General features: G+C 47.9%; 1 protein-coding gene across 1 annotated transcript in view; it reads left to right on the top strand.

The window, feature by feature from the left end:
• Nucleotides 1-27,743, top strand: part of Tll2 (tolloid like 2) — a 108,003-nt gene that overhangs the window by 1,520 nt on the left and 78,740 nt on the right. The window contains exon 2 of the mRNA XM_055591659.1: nt 22,002-22,112. Coding sequence (XP_055447634.1) covers nt 22,002-22,112 — 111 coding nt within the window. The remainder of the gene's footprint in view (nt 1-22,001; nt 22,113-27,743) is intronic.

Here is a 27,743-nt window from a genome sequence, read left to right as displayed (position 1 = left end):
CTCCACCTACGTCTAAGGCCTGAGTTGGGAAGTGGAAAGGGTGATTTCTGAAGGTACAATGGCCTGACTGTGCTATCCAGCCAGGATAGTCTTCTGAGCACAATTAGAATGGCGGCCTGATCCAAAAAAAAAAAAAAGCACTTAGGCTTGAGATAAGGTGGAGGTGAACAGGACCAACAGTCACATCTGTCAGAGCCAGGACCCTGCCTGAGGGCAGCTGCCTCCGGGAGGTAGTGGGGGCCAGTGCGGCCAGGAGGGTGATTGGTTGAGGAACAGGCTGGGTGCCTCCTGTATGTAGGATGCTAGCCTGGATGCTGAAGATCCAGACAGAAAGATACAGGTCTGACTCTGAGTTCCCACCTGGTTTTAACCTCCAGGGACAATCCCAGGGCAAGTTTGCCTATTGACTGGCCAGCAATTTTAGAGAAAATGCTGGCAACAAAGACAGGAATGCTCTGACTCTTCATAGACAGGATGGAATGGGCAGGCAGGCCTGGAAGGTAGAGAAGCCTGAGTGTGGTCCAGCTGCTTCAGGGCACACCCTGCAGCCACCCTTGGATCCTTCCAGGCCTCCCGCAAGCCCCAGCCTCTCCCTGAACTAACCTGACACCAAGAGCAGCCAGAAAAGAGTGATGGCAAAGGGGGCCTGCAGCAAGAACGCAACCCAGTCCGCCCACCACCCTGGAGTTCTGTCATGTAAGGAGCACCGTGACAGAAGGCCAGAAAGCGGTGGCTCTTTGCTGAAGTCTTAGTGGAACAACAACTTCCCCACCAGGGGGAACTGCACTTCCTGCTAGCATGTTTTAAGCTTCGCTTCAGAAACAGCCTTATCCCAGTGAAATCCTGAGCCCCTGGAAGCCACGGCCAGAAGGCCCGCTCCTGGCCCCTGCTTCAGGGCTCCGCATATAAAACATTTCCTACCTGTTGTGTCCCTTCCCTGCTATGGGACTCCATTTCACTGAACATCCATGACGCAGAGGGGAGAGTCCTGGTTCTATTCCCCACCTATCAGTGGACAAGTTCTGTATCCTCTGGGCCTCAGTTTCTCCCCTGTAGAATGGACATATTGAATGTGTTAGGACTGTAAACTGACAGACCTGGGGAGCTTCTCACTTGTTAAATATTTTTAAGTCACATTTTCCTTCATTTATTTTGTGTTCGGGTGGGGTGCATGGTGTGCCACGGAGTCCAGAGGATGGCGTTCAGAAGTTGTTTCTCTCCTACTGTGTCCTGGGACTGAACTTAGGTGACAAGGCTCGGCAGCAGGTGCCTTTAGCTATTACACTATCTTGCTAAGCCAAGAAACCTCTCTTTTGATCTCCATCACTTGTCTTAGGCTGAACCTATAGCCACCCTGTAGGGACTTGTACTTGAGTCCCCTGCCTCCTCCCTGTTCAGTGCTCAATGTTTCTGTGACCTGTTCCAGCCTGGCCATCAATACTGTATAAACTAGTTCTCGGTGTTATGTTTACCATTTCATCACGTCCTGTTTTCTGTTTCTACCACTTTATCACTAACAGCCATTAACAACCTCCACCTAGCTTGCCCTGTAAAAGCTGATGATTTGAGGTGAGTCTCTTGCTCTCTCTGTATGTTCTTTGTGTCCTTGTTTGTGGACAGGAATGATCTCTGACTGATTAAAGTACATGGAATGATAGGCATATCTATCATAGACTTTATAAACAGATTTCTAGAGATGTGTTGAAAGGACATCTTCATTACTGAAGCTTTGATGCTGTTTTAAACTGTCAAGTCTAAATTTACTAACAGTTGATGCTGCAAAGCGAGTGGTTACTAAGTCAGCTGATGGGGAGTGGGAACCCTCCTGGCATGCAGCTGGGGAGCAGCCATGGGCTTCCGGGCATAGTGTCTGCTGGTCCATGGGTCTATTACCAACGTTTCCTCAGCCACTGCCCACATAGCCAGGCACTGTTCAATAAGTCAAAGACATTTCCTGCATCTCCATGCTGGCAGTATTCCCCCTGTCTGCCTGCCCTCAGCCACACTTCCCAAACTGAGTCAAGCCAAGGGCCTGGCCCCTCATTTTATCCCTGCCCCTGCTGTCTAAGTGGCCTTTAACACGGTGTCACTTTTCTACGCGTCACTCTCCCTATCTGCAAAACGGAGGTGGGAGGAGCAAAAATCTTTTGCCTCGTAATGTAACCAGGAACCAGTTTTAGCTGGCTTCTTCAGGAAGCAGAGCTATAAACAAGGACCTGTGTGTAGACAAGGTATTTGGAGGGTGACCCATAGCACAGGGAGGGAGCAGGAAGTGTAAGGCAGGAAGAGAGGAATTAAATGTGGGGAGTGAGAGTCAGATAGCTTCTCTAGGTGGGGAGCTTTGGACCTCCAGGGGCTCTTAGAGGCTCCTAAGTACCTCCCAGAATCATCCGTCCAGCGAGTGGACGACTGAAGTGTATCCAAAGGCTGTAGTCCTTTGCTGTTTACTTCTGTATCCTGCTCTATTGTTGGAGAAGAATTCACCCCTAACCTGACTGCCACATCATTACGTCATTGTGTTCGTCAGTGCTTTAGTAGATTAAGACAGATAGGGTGGTGTGTGTCTGTCAGCTAGGAAGACTTTCAGAATAGACAACAAGAGGCTGGAATCTACTTGATGCCTCCTTTACCCTTGTGTCTGTCCATGGTCTGTTGTCCGTTGGATCTTTGGATAGAAATTTTCAGGTTGTGTCCCCGTGTGGCGCTGTGGTAGGCTTCCTCACAGCACAGCAACTGAATTCTAGGTGTATCTAAGACAACCAGGTGGAGGTCTCCTTGTGTTTAATGACCACCTGGTAGCTTCTCATCCAGCATGATAGCGAGCCTCCACCCCATTCCAGAGCCTGGAGCATGAGTCCCTTCCACCAATGGGACAGCTGTAAAAATAATGCTAAAAAATCCTGTGGAGTGGAGAGATCATTGCAGCTAGTTTTGCAAAAATGACCTGCTGAGCTCTTGGGCATTAACTGGATTTAGGGGAGGTTCTAAAGTAGAAAAGTAGGGAGACATGGAGTAGATACACACAGCTTCCCACAGCTGATTAGAGAGTGTGGGACTCCGGTCACCAACACTGCATGAAGCTTGGGTGACGCAGATGTTCTCAGGAAGCCTTTGGACTTAGTAAATTCAAGCGAACTGGCTGCCAGCCTGCTTACACCTGCTTACTATTTAGCTAGTGGCTTGGCAAATGCAAAAGACATCTGACAGCTGTGAACCTAAGTTCAAACATGATATGTGGAGTTGTTGGTCCTTGATGACTTAAGGCGTAGGAGCCAGGGTGAGAGTTCTGGTGTGACAAATGGTTCACTACGCAGTTTGGGGTATCCATCCCTGGCTCCTGCCCATGATTTCAAATCTCACCCCGATCTGGAATGTGGGGCCTCACTCTACCCTGTTATTTGCTTCAAGATCTCTTATGTAGCCATGGCTGTCCTGAAACTTGCTCTGTAGACCAGACTGGCCTCTAATTCAGACATCCGTCTGCCCCTGCTTCCCAAGTGCTGGGATTAAAAGTGTGCGCCAACACTGCCCGGTTTACCAGTGAGGTCTTTTTGAAGATTCGCCCAGAGACCTTTCTGGGAAAGCTGCTGCCAACAGCCCTCCAGCACCTGAGGTGAGGCCAGAACATTCAACTTTGTGATACCTGGAGCTCAGTCTCTGTGCCTGGTACCCGGAGCTCGCTGTGGTGTTTGTCAGTGTCTGCTGAGTGAGGGAGGTAGGAAGGAGCTAGCCTTAGGTGGGTTGGGTCCATGGCTGAAGGAACCGTGCTTTTGCTGTCAGTTGGGGTCTTGCAGAAGCCCTTGCCAGAAAGAGCATCAGGAGAGAAGGCAGGGGACAGTAGGGACAAGTACTTAGTGGCAGGGGCAAGTGCCTTGGTTTCTAAGCAGAGGTGAGGCTCATGTGGGCTCTCCTGGAAGCTTGTCTTCCTGTCCCTTATGAGGCTCCTAAGGCTTATACCCTGGTGAGAGCAGCTGGCATTTTTACATCTTTATTTTCATCCTCTCCTGTCATAAGGTCCTTGCTGATGGGCAGATGGCTGATTTAATGGAATTAAATTTCTCTGAGGCGTTGTATGTTAAATGCCTTTCCAGTCTCCAGCATCTTGGTCCACCTGTCTGCCCTTTTTTGAGATGATGTGACTATGAGGAAGTTACTTAACCTCCCTCATCCTGTTTTCTTGCTTGCAAAGAGCTGCTCCTCCAACCTTCAGGGTTGCCACATGGACTAAATGATACAGGTTTTTATCAGTTTCTACGCCCCATTCCTGGCACCAGGAGGTACTCAGTGATTGACATTTGTGCCATCAGAGGACAGAGCGGGTGTTCATAAGTACTTCCAGAATGCATTTGTGGAGATTCTTACAATAAGTAAGTGATTTCATATTTGCAAAATCAGGGTTGGAGATTCACTGTTGTTAAACAGTGTCTCAAAAGTAAATGGGATGGCTCAATAGTGAACAGCATGGCTGTTCGTCCACAGAACCTGTGCGATGGTGGCTCACAACCACCTGGAACTCCAGCTCAGGGGAGCTGATGCCTCTTCTGGCCTCTGCGGGCACCAGGCATGCAAGAGGTGCACAGACATACATGTAGGCAAAATGCCCATACACATCCAATAAAAACAATTAATTAAAAAGTATGAAAACTGTTTTTTACAAAGTAGGTGAAGTGTGAGTTTAATGCCATATTCATTATATTTCAATAAAGAGTAAACAAAGATTGAGAGTAGGGTGTATGTCTGGGGAGGAGACTTGCTGCTTGGCTTCTATGTAAGGGTCAGCCAGTTGGCTTAGTGCTCAACCCTTGCACCTGCTCAGGCGAGCAGGTGGAGTAGATGTAGCATTAATGCTACCTGGAACCTAGGCTCCCAACCATGGCCAGGCTTTTGCTGGGTAGGCCGAGTCTGGGAAAGGGGAGGTGAAAACAGAAGCCTGTCGGGCGGGCCCCTTGCAGATGAGGCTGCTCTAGGAGCTTGGCCATAGCAGGAAACACCACCCCATGGCACTCAGCATCGCCCCCAGAGGAGACATGCAGGGTGGCGGCTGCTCCTTCACATGTGGGGAAACTGAGATCCAGGCTTGAACTTTCTGTTTGACTTTCAGCCCCTCTCTGTGGACTGAGCCTACATTCAGCAGACAGAAATATGCACTGTGAAACATCAGAGGTAGGCTCCCAGGTCTTTCGCCAATGGAGCCCACCTTTTCCTCTTCACCATCATGGGCACCCTATTTTCCTCGGTTCAGCACAGGGGTCAGAGATTGATGATAATGTGAATACCCCTAGATTTGCAGCATCCTAGAATGGGTGGTCTCTGCACTGTCATTAAAGGTCTGAGAACTTGTTGGACCTTAAGACTGTCCCCTGCAGACTGACACCCATGCTGGACATGGTTGGCTCAGAAGGATGATGCCTCTGGATGGGAGCCAAGTGAACACATCATTCCGTAGTGCATCTGTGCTCAGCAATGGTCCTCTAACCGCTACCTCTAGGACCCTCTCATGCAGTGTTCCACACCCACACTTTAGCCCAGTCTTTCTATTTCAGAGTTTCCATCCTCTGTCACTTACCAACTGTGAGACTCCAAGAGTCCTTGGCTTTTAAAGACACCATGTCCTCAAATACATACTGCGGTTAATGGAAGTCCCTGTAAGTAGGTTTGCTCTATGCAAGGACCCTGATACCTGATAGAGTGCCTATCACATAAGAGCACTCAGCAAATATGAAACTGTACAATTGTGTGGCTCCTTAATGACCTGCCACACCCCCAAGTGTGCAAAGTGAATCTATTCATGTGACCACTGGTTTCCATTACTGGGAGACAGCTGGGGCGAAGCAGGCATACCTGTACTGGAAAATGTCTGAGTTCAGAGTTAAAACCCCAAGAAGACCTGTCTTAGCTTGCAGGACAAATAAAACACTATATTAATATCGACTACATAGGGTTTCTAGGCAGATTAGACGATCTCATATAGACAGAGCTCTTAGGAGAGTGCTTGGAACATGGAAGAGATTTACTTCCAACAGTGTTTACTCCTGGCTTGTGCTATCAGTCAGTGGAACCCAGGAAGTTTTTTGAGTGGCAGGAAACCCAGTGGCTGAATGTTTTAGGAGCTCTGTTTTCTTGTCATGCTGGTGTGTGTAGTCCCTCTGTGTTTAAGGAGGTTTACCTCAAAACTGCAAGTCAGCTAGCTATGAATCTCATGAGCCCATCAAAGGTGTTGAGCAGAGAGCTTGCCAGCAAGCTGCCTAAGAAACCAGCTCCAAGTCTGGGGATAAACAACCGGACCTGGCTCCTCCCGACCTCTCCAAAACGGTGTTCCAATGGCCTCCATCTTCCAAAGATCCTAGATACTAGTGAGGTTGGTGTCCACAGCACATCTGCTGGTGATGTGCATCTTCTCCTAGAGACCTTGTCAAGCTGTCTCAGAAGGGGCTGTCACTTTGTGACTCCTCTGAGCATTCTCACCTTCCAAGTGGAAGAGTGACTGCGCTAACTTCCCACAGCAGTTCTGACTTTGAGCTCAGGCCACAGCTTTTGTTTTATAAAGTACCAGCTGCTGGTCTTCCGAATAGACTGGCAGATTCTTTGGAAGCCCATGGGGTATGACCTGGGCTTTTAGGGTCTTGCGGGCACTGCAGGCCATGGCCAGAGTGCTATTCAGGCAAGAACCTGGACTGGGACATTTAACTTGTTAATGTAGGGACAAGGATGTTGGGTCCCTGCCGGAACCCACCCTCTACCCACAGACAACAAGCACCTCCAGTCTCAAGATTTTCAGGATTTTCAGGATGCCACAGGCAAGCCCCTCTTCCCTGACTCTTTTTCTGCCTCTGCCCAGATCTTGATAAGGATGAGAGATCTCTGGTCCTGAGATATTCTTGGTTTCAAGATGTTGGGAAGAATCAGTGAATAAATGCAAGGTCTTGAAACGTATCTCCTCTCTTTCCCCCATCCCTTTTCCAGAAGACCCAGGGGTAGGCAAGACATGGGTGTCAGGCAAGAGAGAAAGATCTAGCCATGTTCCTCCTGAAGAAGGAAAGGATGGAGATGGGCCAGCTTCCCAAGGAGAACCTTGGTTAGAGGAACTAAATAAAGAAACATCCCATTGAAGGCATCATTCTTGGCATCAGGCAGCCTGTGGCTTCAGTCCACGGTGACCTTACTACCTGTGTGACTTAACCAAATTCCTTACCCTCTCAGAGCCTCAGTGTACTCCTCTGAGAAATGAGAATGGCATTCAAGTCCACCGTGACGGTTTGTTTGGAGATGAAATGTGGCGGTCACTGTGCTGAGTGCGCTGTCCCTGGCGGCCCTTTCCTGTGGTTACATTATTGGTTTTCTCTTAAGAATTTTCCTATAGTGACAGACTGAGTTTCTTGGCTGTGCTTCTCTCTCCCTCTCAAGGCCGCAGAGTTCTCTTGGGATCCACAGCCGGTGACAAGTGTTAATTTCCACTGCTTGTTGGCTCTTAACCGTGAAGCGAGGGGCAGATTCCGATATGCATAAGAGGTTTTTCCTGGTACCCACTCAGCCCGCTCACAATCTACTTCTGCCTGGATGCTAACCTAGCAACAGGAGCCCAGCTTTCCTGCTGATTGGTTAGGGACCTGTCTATGATCACACCACCCTCCAAGCATGCCTGCCATTGCCAATCAATATTCTGAGGCTTGCCTGCATGAGCACTCCGGCCTGGGTCTGCCCGCTTCACCAGCTGGGGCACTCAGCTCCTCTCCTCATGCCGCAGTTCGTCCACCATGCATCTGTTTCCTCCTATGTGGGTTACGGGGGGGGGGGGAGCTGGTGTGAGCCCGTGAAGCCTGTTCCCACAGGAAGTGTCCAGCTGCCTGCTCTTTACCTCTCCTTCAGGTCCCGGCCAGTTGGCCCCTCCGTCAAGCCAGCTCTACGTTCTTTGCCTTTCCCCATTGGCTCAGAAGTGGCCGAAGGTGCAGAGCCCGCCCAGCTTCTTCTGGAAATTGGTGGCGAGCCATTCCCTTTCCTCATTTTGCAGTGTAGCCCAACCCAAGCCCTGCCAGCTGTGTCCAACCTTGAGCCCATCATTGGTGCAGCCCACCTGATCTAAGTCCTCCCTTTCACCAGCTCCTTTGTGGGTTCCTCTACTCCCCAGATCTATTAATCAAACTGCAGGCAGAATGGTCTTTTAAAGCTCATAGCTGAAACCTTTGGCAGAATCAGACCCAGCTTAGGACTGTTCAGAACATCTCCGGACACTTAGGATGGGAAAAGTTAGTAGTTCAGAGTCCTGGGTTACTGCCTGCCCTGCCCTGAACCCCTTCCTTCTCACCTGTCCCTCTCCCTTGAAGGAGGGTCTTTCTAGTAACCTCTCAGGGTTCTCCATGGAGTCAGCTCTGGTTCCTTCTCTAAGACTCATCCTGCACATTTCTCCATGTTGACTGCCCAGCCCCATATAATGATTGGATTTTTTTTTGTAGGTTGCTCATTGCCTTCATTTTTCCATATGGCCCATTTTCTAAGTAGATCTGGTTAGAGTTACTGGTGTGAGGTGGCTTGATCAATGACTGTCCACCAGACAGTCAATAAGCTGCTCGGGAGAGACACCAGGCTTACTCAGCTTCCTGTCACCAGGAGAGTGTCAGTGCCTGGTGAGTGTCAGCCTCTGGTGTCAGTAGTATTTGTCAAATGAAAACCTGAGTAAATGGGATGCCACAGGAATCCAAAACATAGGACTCACCATGGGACAATTACTGGAGAAGGATGTGGTAAGCATAGGCCAAAAGGATGGGTAGAATTTGGAGAAGCAGGCAGTGCATTGGCGAGAATCACACACAAGTCTTGGGATGTGATGGAGCCGGGGCTTTACTCTGGCTTATTTTGAAGAACGATGGTGACAAGATTGAAATAACCTTGGAGAAAAGTGAATGTGAAGCTGAGGCAGTTAAAGTGTATCTTAGGGAAATGGAAAGGTATTTGGTTGCTTTTGAGTAGAAGATTGCTCTGATGAAGACACACAATGCTTAGGAGCTACAGAAACCAGAAGCATCCAACCAGGTCATCTAACCCTGGGACATGAGGACCATTATATCCTGGGATGGGAAGAGAGAGGAGGCGGGACAAGATTGCACCCTGCTGGGAGGGCTCTGAGCTGCAGTGTGCTGAAAGGTGACATGGTGAGGTCACGGAGACGTGTTCAGCAAACGCTGTGGCATCTTTGAGATGGGGAGGGGAGATCGTGTTTTAACAGAAACCGTTTTTCTGGGTTGCACATCATGGCAGAACGCTTATACATTACAGATAAGAAGAACTGAAAATGTCCCATCGTCTTACTTCCCAGATGTAACTGCTGTTAACATGGTGTGTGTGGCTTCCAGAATCTCTGCCTTTGCTTGTAACAGGAGCCTCCTTTCCTGAATATGCCGTGCAGCTCTCAACCTTCTAGCCCATTTCTTAGCGCCACGGATCTCTTTCTAAAGCAGTGAAGGTGCTTATGTAACAAGCAGACTTGCATAGTACCGATTTAAGTTGTTTTGTTCATGGTTGCATAGATACATCATCATTTGCTTAACAAGTCCTCTTTGTAAGACTTACAGATGCCTCCTCTTTTTTTTTTTTTTTTTTAAGCAATTATGCTAGAGTCATCCTTGTGTCTGAAATGTCTGAATATTTATTTACTGTAGGTTGGGGAGTGAATCCAGGCAGGCCTTGAACATGTCACAGAAACACTCTACCCACGACTCATGGTGTTATTTTGAAACAAGGTGTCACTGAGTTGCCTGTGCTGGCCTTGAACTCCCTGTGTAGCCCAAACTGATCTCAAACTTATTATCCTTCTGCCTCAGCTCCCCAAGTAGCTAGGATTATGTGTGTATACTACCACTAAATACTATCAGCTAACCAGAGCTTTATACACATCTTCATTTCTTTATACTAAATTCCTAAAAATAGAGTTGCTGGAATATAGATGCTCTTGGAGTTTGGACTGAGGCCATAGCTCAGTGGTGAAAACATGCCTAGCACACCTGAGGCTCCGGGTACAATCCCTAGCAGAGCCAAAGCAAGACAAATCAAATAGGCAGTCACATTTTTTTCTCTTTCATGCATTCTCATGAAAACTGATATTCTAGCTTTTAAAGATCAGTGCTGACTTGAGAAAAGCATTTTGTTCTTTTTTTTCTCAGCTTGCAGTTATAATTTAACTTGCGTTTCTTTTCCAAATGATTCTGAACACCTAAAAATGCCTTTAACACTGACAGGGCTCTCTTAAAGAGTAAGAATGTCAACTGTTTTCTGTCATATTTGCCACAGGTAAGTTTTGGATCTATCTATCTATCTATCTATCTATCTATCTATCTATCTACCTACCTATTTATAAAGCAGAAAAGGCATTTCCTACTATTCCACTGTTTCTGCCCCTTACCACCCATGACTGTATTAGTCAAGATTAAGTGGCTACTTACTGACCCAAGTTAATTCATTATGTTTATCATAGCGCAGTTGAGAGACTGAAACCCCATCGGGCATTTATTTGGCAACTAGTAAATTTAGTGCGCAGAATTGTTAACCTGCAAAGGGAATGAGAGAAGGGCGAGGGAATCTGGAAGAAAGCAGGGAAGCTGGGTGTAAGAAGCAACTGCTGATCGCAGCATCTGCTTTGATACCCTGCAGGGTAGAGACTTTGATGCTGAGACCTATAGCCAAACTTCGGGCAGAGTGCAGGGAATCTTATGAAAGAAGGGGGAGGTAGAAAGACCTGGAGAGGACAGGAGCTCCACAAGGAGAGCAACAGAACCAAAAAATCTGGGCACAGGGGACTTTGCTGAGACTGATACTCCAACCAAGAACCATTCATGGAGATAACCTAGAACCCCTGCACAGAGGTAGCCAAGAAGGGGACAGGGACAGTCTCTGACATGAACTGATTGGCCTGCTCTTTGAACACCTCCCCCTCAGGGGGATGCAGCCTTACCAGGCCACAGAGGAAGACAATGCAGCCACTCCTGATGAGACCTGATAGACTAGGATTAGAGGGAAAGGGAAGAGGACCTCCCCTATCAGTGGACTAGGGGAGAGGTATGGGTGGAGAAGAGGGAGAGAGGGTGAGCTTGGGAGGGGAGAATGGGAGGGAGATACATGTGGGATACAAAGTGAATAAACTGTAATTAATTAAAAAAAAAAAAAGAAGCAACTGCATCCCCCATCCCTCAGTTTGAAAGTTGAACTTCTTAGGAGAGGGTGTGTCTGTCGCCATTGGAGGTTGAAATTCATGGAAATACTCTGGCTCCCCGGTCTTCAGGGCTTATGCTCCAAGACCTCCAATGAATAGCTAAAGCCACTGAAAGCACAGAATCTGGCCTTTACTTACTTTTCTGTCATACACCATGCCCCACACTGCTGAAGCTGGTTTGTCTCATGTTTCATGCCTCAGAGCTTCCTTCTCACCACCATGTTTGAACTTGTCCCTTAAGTATGGCCAAGGAAGATATGGACAACTGGAACACAGACACTGTGATGTACTGTGGCTGTGGATGACTGAGATGGCCACTAAATAGAGTGTACAGCATGTACCTGATGAATAAAGACACATGTGCCAAACAGGACATGCGGTGCACAATTTTATCATACTATTAAGAGCAGCGTGCATTTTAAAACACTAATCTTCTCTTTCTGGAACTTTCCATGTAATTTCTTTTCAACTTTAGTAGGCTGTGGGTAAGTGAGGGTTTGGAGAAGTGGGCAGCTGTACCACAGGAAAAGGCCTACTGGCATGGAACTGCCCAGTGCAGACTGGAAGACCTCAGATGGCTGGTGCCAGTGGTTCTTCTGAATGTGGCTGGCAGAAGCTCCTGCAGGGGCAAGAGAGAGAAAGCTACCAGAACCATCGGGCAAAGGTCCTTCCTCTGTTAGGTCGTGTCATCCAGGGCTCTCTCCCCATGTGACAGAAGGTAAAAGGGGAATTTTTATAGTTCCCAGATCCAGGGCAGCAGAACGTAAGAGAACGGGAGGAGTGGGACTGACAGGCAATGCGTGTCCACAGCTGGAAAGAGCTGGACATGTTTCTTTGTCACATCAGAATCTGGAGTCTGTGGTTCAGACTCATGCAAGCTCCATCCTGGATATGCTCCAGGAGTGAAGCCCTTCCATCTTCCTGCTTGCTCTCCCTGGGTGAGGCCCTTGTCTTCATAATCCAAGATAGCAGCCAGAGCCCAGACCACCACCAGCAATCTGGCTGTGAGAGGCAGGGAAAAGAAAATTATATAAAGAACACAAGAAGAGGCATCCCATTTGTCATGTGTCATCTCATTGGCCGGAACTTAGTCACATGGCCACAGGTAGCTACCTGGGAATCTAGAAGTTTTATTGTCAAGAGCATTTGAACCCAAGACTGATGTTCTTTTCTTGCAGAAGCAGGAAAAACACACACACACACACACATCGGGTAAAACCAAAACCAGCCTCTGCTTCAGTCAGCCACGCATGCTGGGCCTTTATGCAGAAGGTTCAGTCAGGATAACAGGTTACAAGCAATTGTTATCCAGCTGTACCATCAAACCTGACAGAATTGTTGGAGCTGGGAGGAACCCTTGGTGGTCCCTATTCGCAATGTTTCATTTTCCCAGAGAGACCCCTGTGGAGTGGAGGGGCCGTATCTATAGGGAGGTAGGCCCCAGGCCTCCTCTTCTCTCCACCTAGTATATCTTTCCACTCTGCTCACTGCTTAGGTCTCCAGTGGCCTTCAGCTTTGGAATGAGTCACGCGCAATTGCTCATGTAATTTATGGCTCTATGAAAGATCATTCCACAGTGGAGAGATTAGGGCTTACGAAATGTGCCTGGTCCTGTAGTCAAACACGCATGATGTACAATTAACATCCGATATGCCCTTGGCTTTTAGGATGTAAATGGCATCTTCCTCAATGTTGTTGAGTGGAGTCAACTGTGGGCTTCTGTTGCGGGAGGCCGCAAGTGTGAGATGGTAGAAAATTACATCCTGTTGCAATCTAGCAATGAGGAGCATCATTCAGGTCAAAGGAGTTGTTTGATGACCTGCCTCTCATCTTCTTTCTTAGCTGCAGAAATAAGCAAGAGCTTTTCTCACCACAGCTACGTGAGTGAGGATGTCCTGCAGGAAACAGGATCATCATGCATGTTTTATATTAACGAAAGAGCTAGTGAGAGACACAAAGCAAAGGGAGTGAGATCCCCAGACACAAGCCAGCTCTCCCTGTGGTGAAGAATCAGGGAGGAAGCAGTGTTCTGGTATCAGAACTGCTAGGAAGGGAGGCAGATGCATGAGATACTGCAGCCAGGCCTGGAGCAACACAGTAGGGAAGAAATACCCAGACCTCCTCTCCCTCTTTCCCCTGCGCTGTCTGCCAGTGTTTCTTCCTGGTTGAAAGCAACCACCGTGAAAATGGGCAGAGGACCCAGGAGACACAGGCTCAGGAGCAGGACTACTGGGCAAAGGGACCATGGTATGTTCAACACATTAACAATTTGTGCATAGAGGAAATGCAGACAAGTGCAGCGCTCCAACGCCAGTGGCAGACGCTGCTAACTGAGTTAGCTCTTTCCAGAGCTTCTAAGAGGGCACCAGTCAGGTGGGGAAGGCTCATCAGATGAAACCTATTGGAGCTCTAAAGCATAGGTGACCTTGAGGCGCTGACAGGCCTGCCCACACCCCTCTGCTGCATACGTTTTATGGTTTCAGTTTGCTGGCAGGTGTTTTTGATTTCAGTGAGTCCAGCTGTGATGTGGTCACTGAAGCATCTGTGTGACTGTACTGTGATCAAGGCAACTACCTGGGGCAAGGTGGCCACTGTCACATGCACCAGCCAGACCCTCTCAGCTCATCTGCCATGAGATGCCAACATCTTCTAGAGCTGTTCTATAGGACCCTGGTGTGTAGGGCACTCTCCCAGGTCCTGGCTGACCGAGGAGTCCTACAGGGTCTCTGACGTGTGTACTCTTGAGTCAGGCTTAGGGGGTAGTCACTAGATCACCCTGAACTGGAAGAAATAGTCAAAGGGCTCTGGCGCAGTAGAGGGTTAGAGATGACAAGTGTACGCTTGTACTCTATCTCTCAGCATTGGGCCTACGCGGCTGTGTGCTGAGATGGATTAAGAGGCCATGTTCAGACTTGATGGATAGTAGAGTTGAGGTCAGTGAGGGACACTTGTCCTGAGTGAGAACAAATCAGAAGAGGTCCAGGTATGTCTCCTACTTGTCATTCCTCAGAGGAAGAAGGGCATGATGGGAGTTGGTGCCTGGATATGAGGCTTTGCCTCCCTGGTTTCTCTCAGTGCGGAATAGGTACATTGTTTCGATGGCTTTTACACTTTTTTGCCTTTCTAGAAATTCCTGGTCCAAACTTGGTTTTTTTTTTTTTTTTTTTAGGACTTCAATATAAAACTCACAATGAATCTGTTTTGCCCAATTAAAATATTTACTCTTTCCCACTCCTCTCTGCCATATGCTCGAATAGCTCAGCCATCCCTGCCCCAAGAAGGCCATTTCCCCAGGAGCAGCTGTGCACTCTGCAGACAGGAGGCTTCCCATACTAAACAGACTCTGCCCTTTAATCTGCACCCAAAGATCCAGGCGGCACGATTCACACTTGCTTGCTTCCTCTCCGGCCCTCGAAAGCCAAACCTCTCCCCACCCACTTGCTGCCGAGTGCGCCTGAATGCAGAGTCCTGAAATTTAGGGTCATGGTTTCAAAGTTCATGGTCCTGAGAATAAACAAAAAAACTATTGTGGTTGCATAGAGCTGTGGACCCATTAACACTGTCCCATGAATATGTATAGCCAGGAACTACAAAAGAACATAGAGGCCATATTGTATTCCCTAGAGCTTTGCCTTCCACGGGGTCCTTTCTCTGTGGGTCACTTTAATGTAAGCTTTGCCGATTTAGTTGCACACTTTAAGCCGATTAACTTTTTACTAAAAAAACCCCTCCCTGTTTGTTTGTACATACACTCCCCTAACAAAGATTCACACAAAACTGCTTCAAACCTGGTAAATCCCTCTGCTGGAAACTTACAGAACTAAAAGCATCTCTGAGTAGGATTTCCCTGTAATTCTCCTGCCTCTGGCCCTTGAACCCCACCTCTGCACCCAAGTTTCCTGAGAGGAATGGCAATAGTTTGAACCCTCTATATTTAGTTCCTACAATAACCTAGCCTTATCCTCGGGCGCACATCTGAAAGAGTGCTGGGCCAGGTGCCTGGTTGCTTGAGCTGTTACAGGAAGGCCTAAATGGTGAGCCACAGGCAGATCTCGGTGTATCTCTAAAAGACATTGGAGGGAAACAAAACAATTGATCTGGGGGGTCCTTAGAGACCATTAGTTCCCAGACTTTAGTGTGAATCAGAATAGTGTGTGACAGAGTCTGTGTTTAAATGTGTGTTCCTGGGCTCTGTCCCTTGAGCTGTTGATTTCATCGCTTTGGTTGAGACCTGGAGTTCTGTACATCAACATCCTCCTTAGATGCTCAGTGCAAGTGGATTGTGGGCTAGACCTCCAGCAGCTTGGAGCTGCTCAGCTGTTTCACGCCCTGGCGAAGAGATGCGAATGTAGGAAAATGTTGCTTGTATGGGATCATGAACAGCTTCCTGTGCAAGCTCTGGACAGTGTAGGTACCCTGAGCTGTAGCCCCATCTGTGGGTAGGCAGGAAGGGGACTGAAAAGTCCCCAAGCTCTAAGTGAAGATGAGAGAATCAGGAAATGCTGGTTGGGAGAGGAGAGGGTAGGAGAGGTCGCTGCTGAAGGGTTCCTCCACGCAGAGGCCAGGTTTCCTGGAGTTTGGAGAGAGCCCCTGGGTTCGGCATGTGGCCAAGAGGCTCTGGGAAGACCAGGGGCTGGCAGGTCTAAGCTGTTTGGGAACTAGTGAGGCATAGCTTGTTAAGGGTGGCTGGTGCTGACAGCAGCATTGGAGGGGGTCTCCCTCGTCCTGGCTGAGCCACTGCCTGGCTCACAGACTCCCAGCTCTGCAGATCTGGCATCCTGAGTCAGGCACCTGGTTTCATTAAACATTACCAGAATCCCAGTGTCTTCAAGACTTATAGGAACTCTAGTGGAGACGGTTGTGAGGGACCCCCAGGGCCACCTTCCGGTACTCTGTCCCCTCTAAGAACCTGCCTGGCTGTCCAGTCTTGGCCATGCCAAGCGCTCATCCAAAACAGAGCACTTCCTGCTGAGCCCACCCAGAATCCTAGTGCCAGAAGCTGGGCCCGTGTGGGAACAGAACTGAGCTCAAATTTGAAATTGGAGCCAAAGGTCTGATTTCTCACTAATATCCTCCATAGGTTGCACAAAACCTCCCTCAGGACTTCTTCTGTGAGATTCATTCTTTTTTTCATTTGTGGAACAGTTCTGTAGGTCAGAGCCGGGCGCCATGCTAGGGAGGATGTGTGCGTGGAAAGGGTGTCAAACTAGGGCATGCTGTACCAAAATGTGGGACTCCTCAGGATCTCTGCATGCCGGCTTCTCTCCCAGCCCTGGATCTCCATTTGCCATGGCCGCTCTTCCTTCTCTACCCTCGTTCAACCTCTCAGTTCCTGTGACCTCATGCCTTGCCATCTTCAGGAATCCCCGTGGCCATATCCCACAATGCAGCTAGCTTTCCTTTCTTCGCTGGGGCCACCTGTTCCTGCCCTGACAGAGCTTTGCCATTTATCACCTCTTTGCACATGTCATTCTTAGGCTTTTAGCTGTGCCACCTGCCCGGCCTCTGCTTATTTTATATTCTAATGCCTAAGTGCCACCCTTTGATGCCTGCGTGGGAGCTAAGGAGCCACGCCTTAGCAAGTGTGGCTGCTGAAGGCATCAGTGTGGAAGGAGGTCTCCCTCTGCCTGGCCGGGGACAGAGAGAGGGAGTGTCACAGTGGATGGAAAAGAACAGGCAGGGTGAGGTGTTCTGCTGGGCACACTCTGGGAGGGAGGAGGCTGGGCAGGAGCCTGTCCCAGCAACACTCACATTGTGGGCCTTCCTGCTTTGTAGCTACAAGGGGCGGGCACGCATGAGAGCCCCAGGAAAGAATACAGTTTAGGAGCTGTGATGCACCACCGCAGAGCTTTGCACACCTCCTCTAACTCCACCTTCGGTGAGAGCATGCCACCTGCTAAGTCCTATTATAAAGTTTGTCTTTAGGGCTGGTGAAAGGGCTCAGTGGATAAAAGGGCTTGCTTTGAACCCTGACAACCTGAGTTCAAGTCCCGGAGTCCCATAAAGATGGGAGCAGGGAAACTGATTCCATAAAGCTGTCCTCTGACCTTCACGCACGTGCCATAGCGTGTGCATGCCTCCCCATCATATACACATGGGCAACAACAATAAGTAAAACAAACCTGAGCATTTTTAGAATCAGTCTCTTTTTTATACTTTTTCTACATTTCACATGTACTATCTTTAAAATTATATTTGAGGAAGAGAGTGACTGAAAAAAAAAAACCAACCTGATGTTTTTCCTCTGACCTCTACCTACCTGTGCGCGCCCATCTCCCATGCACACGCACAAATTTACACAAACTGCACTTACACCACATCTGTGCATCACCATATATGCAGACACAGGTTTCTTTTGACCACTTTATGATGACTTCCTCCCTCTCTCCTCTCACCCTTTTTTTAATTTTTGGAGGCAGGGTCTCTCTTCATAATCTAGGCTCGCCTCGAGCTGATAACATAGCCCCAGGCTAGCCTTGAACTCAAGGTGGTCCTTCTTTCCCCGCCTCCTGAATACTAGGGTTACAGATATGAGCTCCATGCCCAGCTCAAGGTTTCTACGTTTCATTTCTGAGAACATTCTTCTTATTGAAGATCATTCACCTGATCACTCTTCCCCAAATGCCACTTACTTTATACTGCAGGGTGCCATAACCAAACAGTACTCCCTGTTGACAGCTTCCTTGAATTGCAGGGGGAAGCTTTAGTGAGGTCAGCCAGCTGGAGAAGAAGGCAAAGGGGATTTTCATGGAAATGCATTGGAGAGTTTTTCTATGACTGCATTTTCAAGTTCTACATCTCACAGAGATTATACAGCTTGATTTCTTTATTACAACCATGAAAAAACATAACAGAAATGATAGAGAGCCTGTGACTCCAGAGTCTTAGGTGTTGGGGACAATCTCTTGTTGCTATTACCAGTGCTTTTCAGAGTTTAGTGTGTATATAATTTACTCAAGGGGTCTTTTACGCATCTAAATCCTTTCTTACCATGCCAGGATGGCCTCCAAGGTTATGTATTTCTGTCAAGCTCCAAGATGCTCCCAATGCCCCTGGTCCATGAATAGTAGTCTGGGCCACCAACAGTTGCAGAAGAGGTGATGGGCGTGCCTGGAGCCTTTTCTTACAGAAGGCTTCCACTGGTTACACTCTGACTTTTAGAAATATTTTGGTGGCTGTGCTTTTTAGATTTGCAGTTTTCCCTTGGCATCTGTGAGGACTGGTTCCAGGGTTCACCACAGATAATAAAATCCACAGATGCTCAAGTCTCTGTATCAAATGGTATTATATTTGTAGCAGTATGCACTTCCTCCCATATAATTCCTGACATGATGTAAATGCTTTATAAATAATTGCTATTGTTATTGCTTAGGGTATTATGAGAAGAAAAACTATCTGTACATGTTTAGTATAGACATATTGTTGATGTTTTTTTTCTTCAAATAGTTTTTATCCATGGTTGGTTGAATCCAGGTATAGAACCACTGACACAGAGAACTGACTATAGACTTAGAATTCTAAATTTTGTTGAACTAACTATTGCTTTAATGTTTTCATTACAGTTCCTTTCATATAACTGTTTTGGTTTCTCTTAGTTTCACTCTTGACCCGGTTATCATATAAATAATTGAGACTCTTCATATTTGTTTATAATTTGCTTCACAACACCAGAACTGAGCAGTTATTACTCTATTCTTAACCCTCTAGGCTAAAATGGTTTCCTCCCAGTATACATTCCAGGATTCTTTCATTTTACTGCTTTCCTGCTCCACCTCCTCCACCTCCTCCTCCTCCTCTTCCCCTGCCTGAATCTCTACCTCCGACTTTAGCTGGCAGGAAGTCCAGGCCTAGTCTCTCCCCTGCTCAGTGATTGGCTGTAAGCTCCTTTATTGACATAGCAGAGGACCATAGGGGAGCAGAGCTTATACAGCATTAAGACAAGAGAATCTCAGAGCAAGGTTTGCAACCAGATTGGGGGGCGGCGTACAGGAATCAACATTTGAGTTATACAATAACCTTATACCAACATGTTTTGTTTGTTTGAATTTTGAATTTAATTTGCGTTGTGTGGAATTCAGTTTAAAGTCAACTTGAGTTTTCCTTAGTTAGCTAAGTCATAACCATCAAAGAGTCTCTTTCCACGAATCTGTGAGATCTCATTTATTTCAGAGAATTTTCTTACGTAATCTAGAGCCATTCCTTATGACAAGATTGTGGCAGTTTTATCCCATTCACATTTAATTATGTGACTGTTCTCACATAATTACAGGGGTGAACTGTTAGATTATTCTGTCAATATTTTTTAAATGTGGTTTTTGAAGTATATAAACCTTTATCATTCATGAATATAGTACATTTCTCCTTCAGAGTTACCAAATTTTATAGTTTTTAAATTTTCAAAAATTTTGTGACTTTATTTGTGTGTGTGTGGTGTGTGTCCCATTGTACACACATGAGGCTCAGAAAGAAGCTTGTGGGAGCCGAGTTTTCCCTTCCAGTGTGGGTCTTGAGATTGAGCTCCCGTCTGCTGTGTTATTGTTGACACAGTTATTGTTATTGTTGAACTAGTTATTTCAACTTATCTCTTGGATTTTCCAAGAAAGCAGTTATATTTGATCAAACCTGGTTTTTTGTTTGTTTTCTGAAACACTATTAGATCATCTTCCTATCAACGAAAGCAGAGTTGGCGAATAAATGGCAAAAGGGTTACCATTCCCGACTTGTGACCATTGCAGTCATCGCTAGTCAATCACAGCACTTCTGCTATTTCTCGGGTTATTGATGCCTTCCTCTTTAGTGACCTGCTCTTCTCCAAGGAGACACAGCATTAACCACAGTGGGTTGAAGAGAGGAAACAAATCCCCTCCCCGTGATCTGAAGAACACACTGAGTGGGAGTTCCGGTTGCTGAATCTCCACTGAACACACTATCTGAACACCAGATGACGCAGGGTTGTGGGCAGGCAGCTTCTTGGACTGTCTTGGGTGGCACACCCATGGGATCAGTCTGGGGATGGAAGCTGTAGGACAGGAACGCAGAGTTGGGGAGCCAGACTCCATCACAGGAAGCGTGTGGAGGCCACCAGGAGGGAAGCATGATTGGCTGTGGCAAGGTCTCTCTGGGCCCTGAGGTGGGATGGAAACCACTGTCTGAACGCCAGATCTGCCTATTGTGTGATGCTTCCAAGCCAGCCTCGCACCCTCTTGTGGCTGACGTGGGTAAGGTCTGCCCCGGGCTGGGCATTTGTGAAGGGCGCGTCCCATCATTGGAAACATCACTGAGTGTAACTGGACACTGTACGTCATCACTCATGTTGACATTGCTGAGGCTCTTGAGGTGTGCCAGGACAGATATATCTTGTATTTACTTAATGGCTCCAGGGGCCCGCTCTGTGCTTAACATTGTTCCCGCCATCTCACCTGCTGCTCACAGCAACCCTGGAAGGAAGTAATGTCACTGTTGTGTGACAGGTGTCTCTGGCAGCATCTCTGGGGTTCTGTTTCATTCTTTGTGGCCCCTGGCTCGGCTTTGTTAGTGTGGGAAATGGTTTCTGACAGATGAAATGTGTCTGCATAACCCCAGAGCCTGTCTTCAGGGCATTCGGAGTCTTGCAAAGTAGGGGAGGCTGAACAGATCTAGAAGCTGAGGGGGCTGTGAGGTGGAGGGATTGGGCTGGAGTCAGCTCTGCCACTTGCTGGCCATAACCCTGAATACATGACTTTCCTTGCTGAGGCTTGCTTTTCTGGCCTATAAGAGGCTACAGAACCAATATGGGAACCTAGGTATGAGAAAGGGAGGAAATGGACACATAGATTGAATCCATTGATAACTGTAAAGTATAAAAACTCTGATTCCCAGCCTCATCTGCCTGAAGCCTGGCAAGCACAGGTACAGCATCTGCTGGGTGAGTGGATGACAAAGATTAATCCTATAGCAACGCAGAAAGGAGTGTGTCAGGAAGGGGTGTGTCCGGGTGGTAGGGGAATTCACCAGAGGAGTCGTAGCTGGCAGGGGTCTTCAGGATAGCAGGTGAAGAGGGGAAACTCAGTGAACATCAGCGTGGCTCTGTGGTTCACAGAGGGCTCACCTTTGCCCAGTCCTGTGCTTGCTGTCAGCAAACCTTATCCTGATTATTTTCTCACACAACTCTGAAATCCAGTTACAGCTGTATCCCCAGATGAGAAAGCCAAAGCCGAAACGGGTCAAGTGATTTGCCAGACAGCACCAAAAGTGTTCACCTGGTGGAAAAGAGTGGCTTACCTCATCATCAGAGTGCAAAGAGAGAGGGAGGAGGAGTCTGGTTCCATGCTCCCTCTCTCACGGCCTGTCTAGGTGCACACCTTTGATACACAGGCCTATGGGGACATGTCTCCAAAGCAGAATTACACTGCGTCCTGATAAGCACAAGATCCAGGTGCTGGGCCTGACTGTCTAGAAACGTTGCTTGTGCTTAGTGAAGGAGCATGTGTAGCACTTGTTCACAGGGAAGGGAAGAGTGATAGCTAAGTGATGGCATTGTGCTTTTTCATCTATATCCTGGGGACAGAAAAAGAAACAGCTGTCTGTTTTATTGCCCATAGCTTCCTGGAGCTAGGGTGAGATAGGGTGTTGAAAGGCCAAGGTCTGGGTTCCCGTGGTGCTTGGCCCAGATACTATGGCTTTAATACAGCGATCCCTGAGACTCCAGGAGAGATTTGATTGGCAGGCCTGTCTTTCCTAGGATGACTTCTGGAGGGTTAATCAGCAAATCCCTTCTTCTGACCTGCAGCCTTAGTTGACCCACTGTGCTTTCTCTTACTAGCTTTCTTCTGGGGAGATATTGCCCTGGATGAGGATGACCTGAAGTTATTTCACATCGACAAGGCTGAAGACGGGACCAAGTCATCCATAGAGAAAGGGGGACACGGCACTGGCAAGTATTGGCTCCCTGAACTGCTTGGGGATCAGTGGGCGCTGGAGGGCTTGACTAGGGATCTCTGATCCTTAGGTCCTGTGTGGGAAACCTGGAGGACGCCACCTCATCTGATGGAGGCATGGATCTAGGACCTTAATCTCTCTCTCTCTCTCTGTGTGTGTGTGTAGCACATACTTGTTCACAATTGTGGATGTGTGTGTAGAGGTCAGAAGTCAATGTCAGGTGTCCTCCTAGCTCCTTCTCTAGAGAAATAGTCTCTCACTGAACCTGGGACTCCTCAGTTTGACTGGGCCGGCCGGCCAATGAGCTTCAAGGATCCGCTTCTTCCTGGACCTTGTCTGCAGTGCTGCATATAGAGATGTGTGCTACCACACCTACACTGAATGTGAACGCGGAGCCTTCAAAGTCTGGTCCTCATGATGTCTGTCCTAGCCCAACTTAACTGATCCTTCTAAGAAAATCTGCAGTTGCCTCTATTGGAGGGTTCATCCTAGAGCCCAGTGTTGGTTCTCATGACTCTAGCTTGAGGTTTTTGTTTGTCCCAGACTGGAAAGAATTGCTAAATGGGCTGGATTTAAATGATGCCTGACAACGCTGTCAATGGTAATGACTAGTCTAAAATGAGATGTGTGCTCATGGGGAATTGTGCGTTTGTTTGACTGACAACCAGGCAAGTCCTTATGTTGTCTGGGGCAGGAGACCCACCCAGTCTTCACTCTGTGGTTATTTTCTCTCTTCTCTCTTCCCTGGCTGCCAGCCTTGAGATGAAGAGTATGAGGCTGGTCCCCTGGGTGCTCCTCACCTCCCTGTACACTGGCCACAGTGGCTTTAGCTGTGAACCTCCTGCTCCTTAGAAGCAGTGCAGGGGACTGAGTGGGAGACTGGGTGTCCTCACGTGGCAGGTGGTAAACTTGTCATTTGATGACTGAGGCTCACAGCAGCCTACTCTCTGTAAACCTTTTCCTCACACATCCTTCTTTCTGTTGAAACTATTGAAGCCTCACCCTGGGTCAAGTTCAATGCTGGTGAGAGAAAAAGAATACAGTCAAACCCTTGCCTTCATGGTGTCTCTCACACCAGGCAGATGGGTGGAGACCAGAATTTTCATACCAGTAAAATAGGGGTGAAACTAAGGCTTGTTTCATAGAGATTTTGAGGTTGATGCTAAATCTAATAGGATATCTCAGTACTTGGGATGTAAGATCTCAAGAAACGGGAGATATTTACCGGCGAGTGTGTGATAAATTGAGAAACATGTGAATGGAAGTCTTTGGGCACCACATAAATGACACCCTCACCTTGTGTTATGAAAGAGAGAATTAGGAGTGAGAATGGGAGAGAAGACTTTTCAGGTGGAGGGGAAGACAGGTGAGTGGTTAGGAAACACGGTGGGGGAGGTCTATATGGAACAGAGGTAAGGTATGGTCCCTTTGGGTAGATTTCAGTAGGATCTGCAGCTGGAGAGAATGCCTCAGGCAGATAACAAGAAAGTCCTTTACTGTCTGCTACAGTGAGCTTGGGCTTTACCTGTGGCCAACAGGAGCCCTTCCCCAAGGGTCTCAAGAAGACAATGGCTTGCTCATCATGGACTTGGCCATTCCTTAGTGGAGAGGCCCAACCCTTTACTCCCCATAGCCCATCAGTTGCTCTGAGGGTGCCGTGTCCTGGCTGAGGATGTTAACAACTGGTCACATTGATTGCAGTGGTAATGGCATAGGTGTGTCCATGATGTCATACTTGGTGATATCAGGAATATTCCCGGAAACCAGAGAGGAGAGGATGAGATGTGTCTAGTCAGAGGCTCCAAGGCATGTGAGGAAAAGGAGCAGCTAGTGGGCTTGGCTACAGAGCTCTCCACAGGGGTTGTTGGAAGAAGGACCAATGCTGTCAATATGTAATGGAGACATTGTTAGTGGCTAGGGACTGGAAGGAACCATTAGGCACACCATACTTCCTCTGAAGTGTCTGAGTCTATGAGCAGTATTGGACTTCATGTGGCCTCCTCTGTGTAGTTTGGAGAAGCGACTAGCATATCCGCTGCCTAAGCTGTACTCCAGCAGGACAAACCATCTCTTCACAGTTTACCACAGTGTCCATTCACCCTCTTCCTCAGCCCTTCCCAGAGGTCTAGGGAAGGTGACCCATCAAGTTTGTGCTTAAAGTGGTTCTCTTCCTCCTTCTCCCCATTTTCCTCCTCCTTCTTCTTCTTTTTATTTCTCTGAATCAGTGATTCTCTGTGTAGCCTTGGCTGTCCTGGACTCACTTTGTAGACAAGGCTGGCCTTGAACTCACAGAGATCCACCTGCCTCTGCCTGCCTGAGTGCTGGGATTAAAGGTGTGTGCCGTCACCCTGAAGATTCCTATATGTCCCTCATAGTAAGGGATCATCCCAAAGCTGGATGCCCTGCTTTGCCTGTGAAGTCTGGACCTTGCAGTGAGTGGTGTTCTGTCATTTTGTATAACCCTCGCTACTGCAAAACTCACCCACATTGTTGACAAAATAGTTCGTCCCCTTTCAGCATTGTGAACTGCTCTGCTACTGGGATGGGCCCTAGCTTAGTCTATCATTTTCTGTGGACAGACATTGGGCAGTTCAAGGTTTCCTGCTGTAATAAATTTGATGATGGCTGAACCTGTCGCCTTAAGCACCTAATGCCCCTGGACAGCTGCCCTGGCTGGAATGGCAGCGTCCTTGGTTTGAGTTGATTCTATCAAATCGTTTTCTAAAGTGGTTGTGACAATTCACACTCCAGGTGGAAACACACTTACTTAGAAAGCAGAGGTGGTACCCGTGAAGATCCTTCTATCAGTTTTACATCTTGGACATTAAGACCTGCTCCTTAATGTGGGTCTCCTGTCACCCTCTGGCTCACAAACAGGTCCAAGTGCCATCAGCTCTCTTTCTGCTGCTCCACTTCCCATGGCATACCATGGGAGCTCAGAGATAGCAGATGTGAGGGAAAGGCTCAGGGAGGCTAGGCAGTGGCCAGACACTGCGCCATGTACAGCTGCTAGAGAGTCCCCTTCAGGGAAAGTCACCGGAGAATGCCGTGGTGAAGGGAAGACCCGTGGTTCACCTTTCTCAGAACACTTGCTCAGGATAGATGTAGGACTGGACTGTCTGTCCTCTCTGTTCTTATCCTATGAGCAAATGGAGGCTAGATCCTAGATTATCACGTTCAGCTTTGGACTCTCCAGAGGCAGGCTGGCATCTTGGACCTAGGTTCTGACCAGCGTTGGTGGGGACAAGAAGACAGCAGTAGTGAAAATTGCAGACCCTTGGCTTCTCCAGGTCAGGCATGCCAACGGGGCTTTGGTCTCAGAAGGATGCTATGAGCACTGATCAGGGCCAGAGGATTTGGGCTTGTGCTACCTGGGCTGAATCCCAGAGGCGAGCCTCAGTTTCTTCATCCGCCAAATGAGAATAGAAATAATTCTTGCCTCAGCGTGAGATCATGAGGACACAGGATATACCTGGTACCTGACAAATGTTCAATAAATGTCAATTCTTAATATTTGCAGAGAGAAGACTGATGTGGGAAAAGATTGCAATTAAAGTGAAGACTGGGGGAATTTGCCACATATGGAAGGGTTCAGGGGGCATGAGCAAGGGGGCTAGACATCAAAGCTCTGAATGCCTCAGTGCTGTTGCCTCGTTTCTTGGCTTAGTGCAGGCTTTCTTTTAAGGTGTATTTTCACAGCAAAGTAATTTTTATTCCAATTGCTTTTCTCCGAGGGTCGATTGCACTTTGTAACCATCCAGAACAGTTATTTTATTTTCAGGTTGGGAATATTCTTTTTATTGATTTTACTGATTAAACTAATACTGCTTGATTGTCTTTTAAGTGCAAAGGCTCGTAAGTGGAAAAGGAAAATCCTGTTATGCCAGCCCCGGGGATCACTAACACTATTTGCTGGATTCCTTTAAATCTTGATGTGCCATGGCTGTGCGTACAACCACACACACACACACACACACACACACACACACACACACACACACTTACTTTTTAAACATAAAGATTTTACTGGAATGTACTGATATAGCCACACCACATCTAATCCCTTAGGTAATGGATGTGAAGATGGTTTCCCTATTAGTTTTTCAAATGAGGATGATGTTTCAGGGAAGAAGTTTGTACAGAGATCGTTAAACACTTTGTGGGTTAAAAATAAATAAATTAACAAGGAACCACACCGTAACCTACTCTTTCTAGGTTGGAATGTTGGAAAGGGTGCATTCTTCATCATAGCTCACCTCGTTTCTCAGCTGTGATAAGAGCAGGTTCCTTTCTTGGAGGCTGAGAAGGGAGCTGAGCAACAGAGGGCTGAAGTCTCTGCATGGGACAAGGGGGACAGGGCTGTCACCACAGAGCAGCCCACAGGCTGCTTTCCCTGTGAAGCTGGGACTGCTCTCCAGGCTATAGACCACAGGGATGCCAGTTGCTTCTGAGGTGGGTCAGCCAGCCCCTTTGCCTAGAGGTGCTTGGAGGTGCTCATGTTCTGAGTCCCCTCAGTGGCAGCATCCCAACCAGAGCATACTTGTCCCAACTCCCGGCTTGCTGCATCCTTCCCTGACCATCCCAGTGCCATTTTTCCATCAAGAAGGAATGAAAAACAGTTTGGAGAGGAGTCTAGAATAATGGGAAGCCATGTTGGCCTTCTGGCCTTCCTGGCCACTGTACTATATTGTAGTCTGTGGAACAGAGTTCCCCATATTCATGTGGACTAGAACTGCAGAAAGTGACCCATAGACTAGGGACTCTGCAGATCTAGTTTGTTAAGGATCTTGACATAAGATCCTCCTTGGTTGAGAGTAGGCTCCTAAATCCAGTGACCAAAGTCTTTACAAGAGGAGGAGAGGACACAGGACACAGAGAGGAAGGGCATACCGGGATGCAGGCGAACACGGGAAGGGTGCTGCTGCAGGCTGAACTCAACTGTGCCCCCTGCACCCCTTCAGATGTCCCCATTGCTTATCTGAAAACTTCCTTAGCCTGGCTCCCAATTCACAGTCTACAGAGACAGGCTCCCTTCCCCTTCTGTCCTCTGTCCAACCCAATGACATCGTGTCTGTCCACACCCTGAGCTTCCTTCAGTCCAGCCTTCTGTTCCAGCAACTCGCTCTTCTGTAAGTCCCCATTCTACAGACAAAGAAATGAAGACCAGAGAATGAGTGGTGACTCATGCTCGGCTTTGCAACTGGGTGTCTTTGTGACACCTCTTTACACAGCACAGCTGCCAGCTGCAAGCGGCCACCTGGCCGACAGTGCTATAGCAATGGCCCCATTTGGCTGTGTAGGGGAAAGAGCCCTAGCTTCTCCATTTTTGGATGGGCTCATTCCCCAGTCCCGGGAGCTAGCTGACCTGCGGATGTGGCAGTGGCATTTGGATGTGCGTGGGGCCAGGAGGCAAGAGTGTGTCCTTCAGGGAGAGTCCCTCTGTGTGCTTTTGATTTGCTGTGAGAAGAATGGAGTTCTGGGCCTAGCTGCTCTGTGAATGGAGCTCTTGAATTAACATTTCGAAGTTTCCTAAAGCTGCTAATCGGATTAGCTGTGTAGTGAAGGAAGTACTTAGCAGGACACACACACACACACACACACACACACACACACACACACACACACA

The sequence above is a fragment of the Psammomys obesus genome, unplaced genomic scaffold (genome assembly GCF_907164565.1).
Source record: "Psammomys obesus unplaced genomic scaffold, mPsaObe1.curated_primary_1811, whole genome shotgun sequence".
NCBI lineage: Eukaryota > Metazoa > Chordata > Mammalia > Rodentia > Muridae > Psammomys > Psammomys obesus.
The sequence above is the reverse complement of the archived record's forward strand: the minus strand, read 5'-3'. Positions and strand labels throughout refer to the sequence as shown.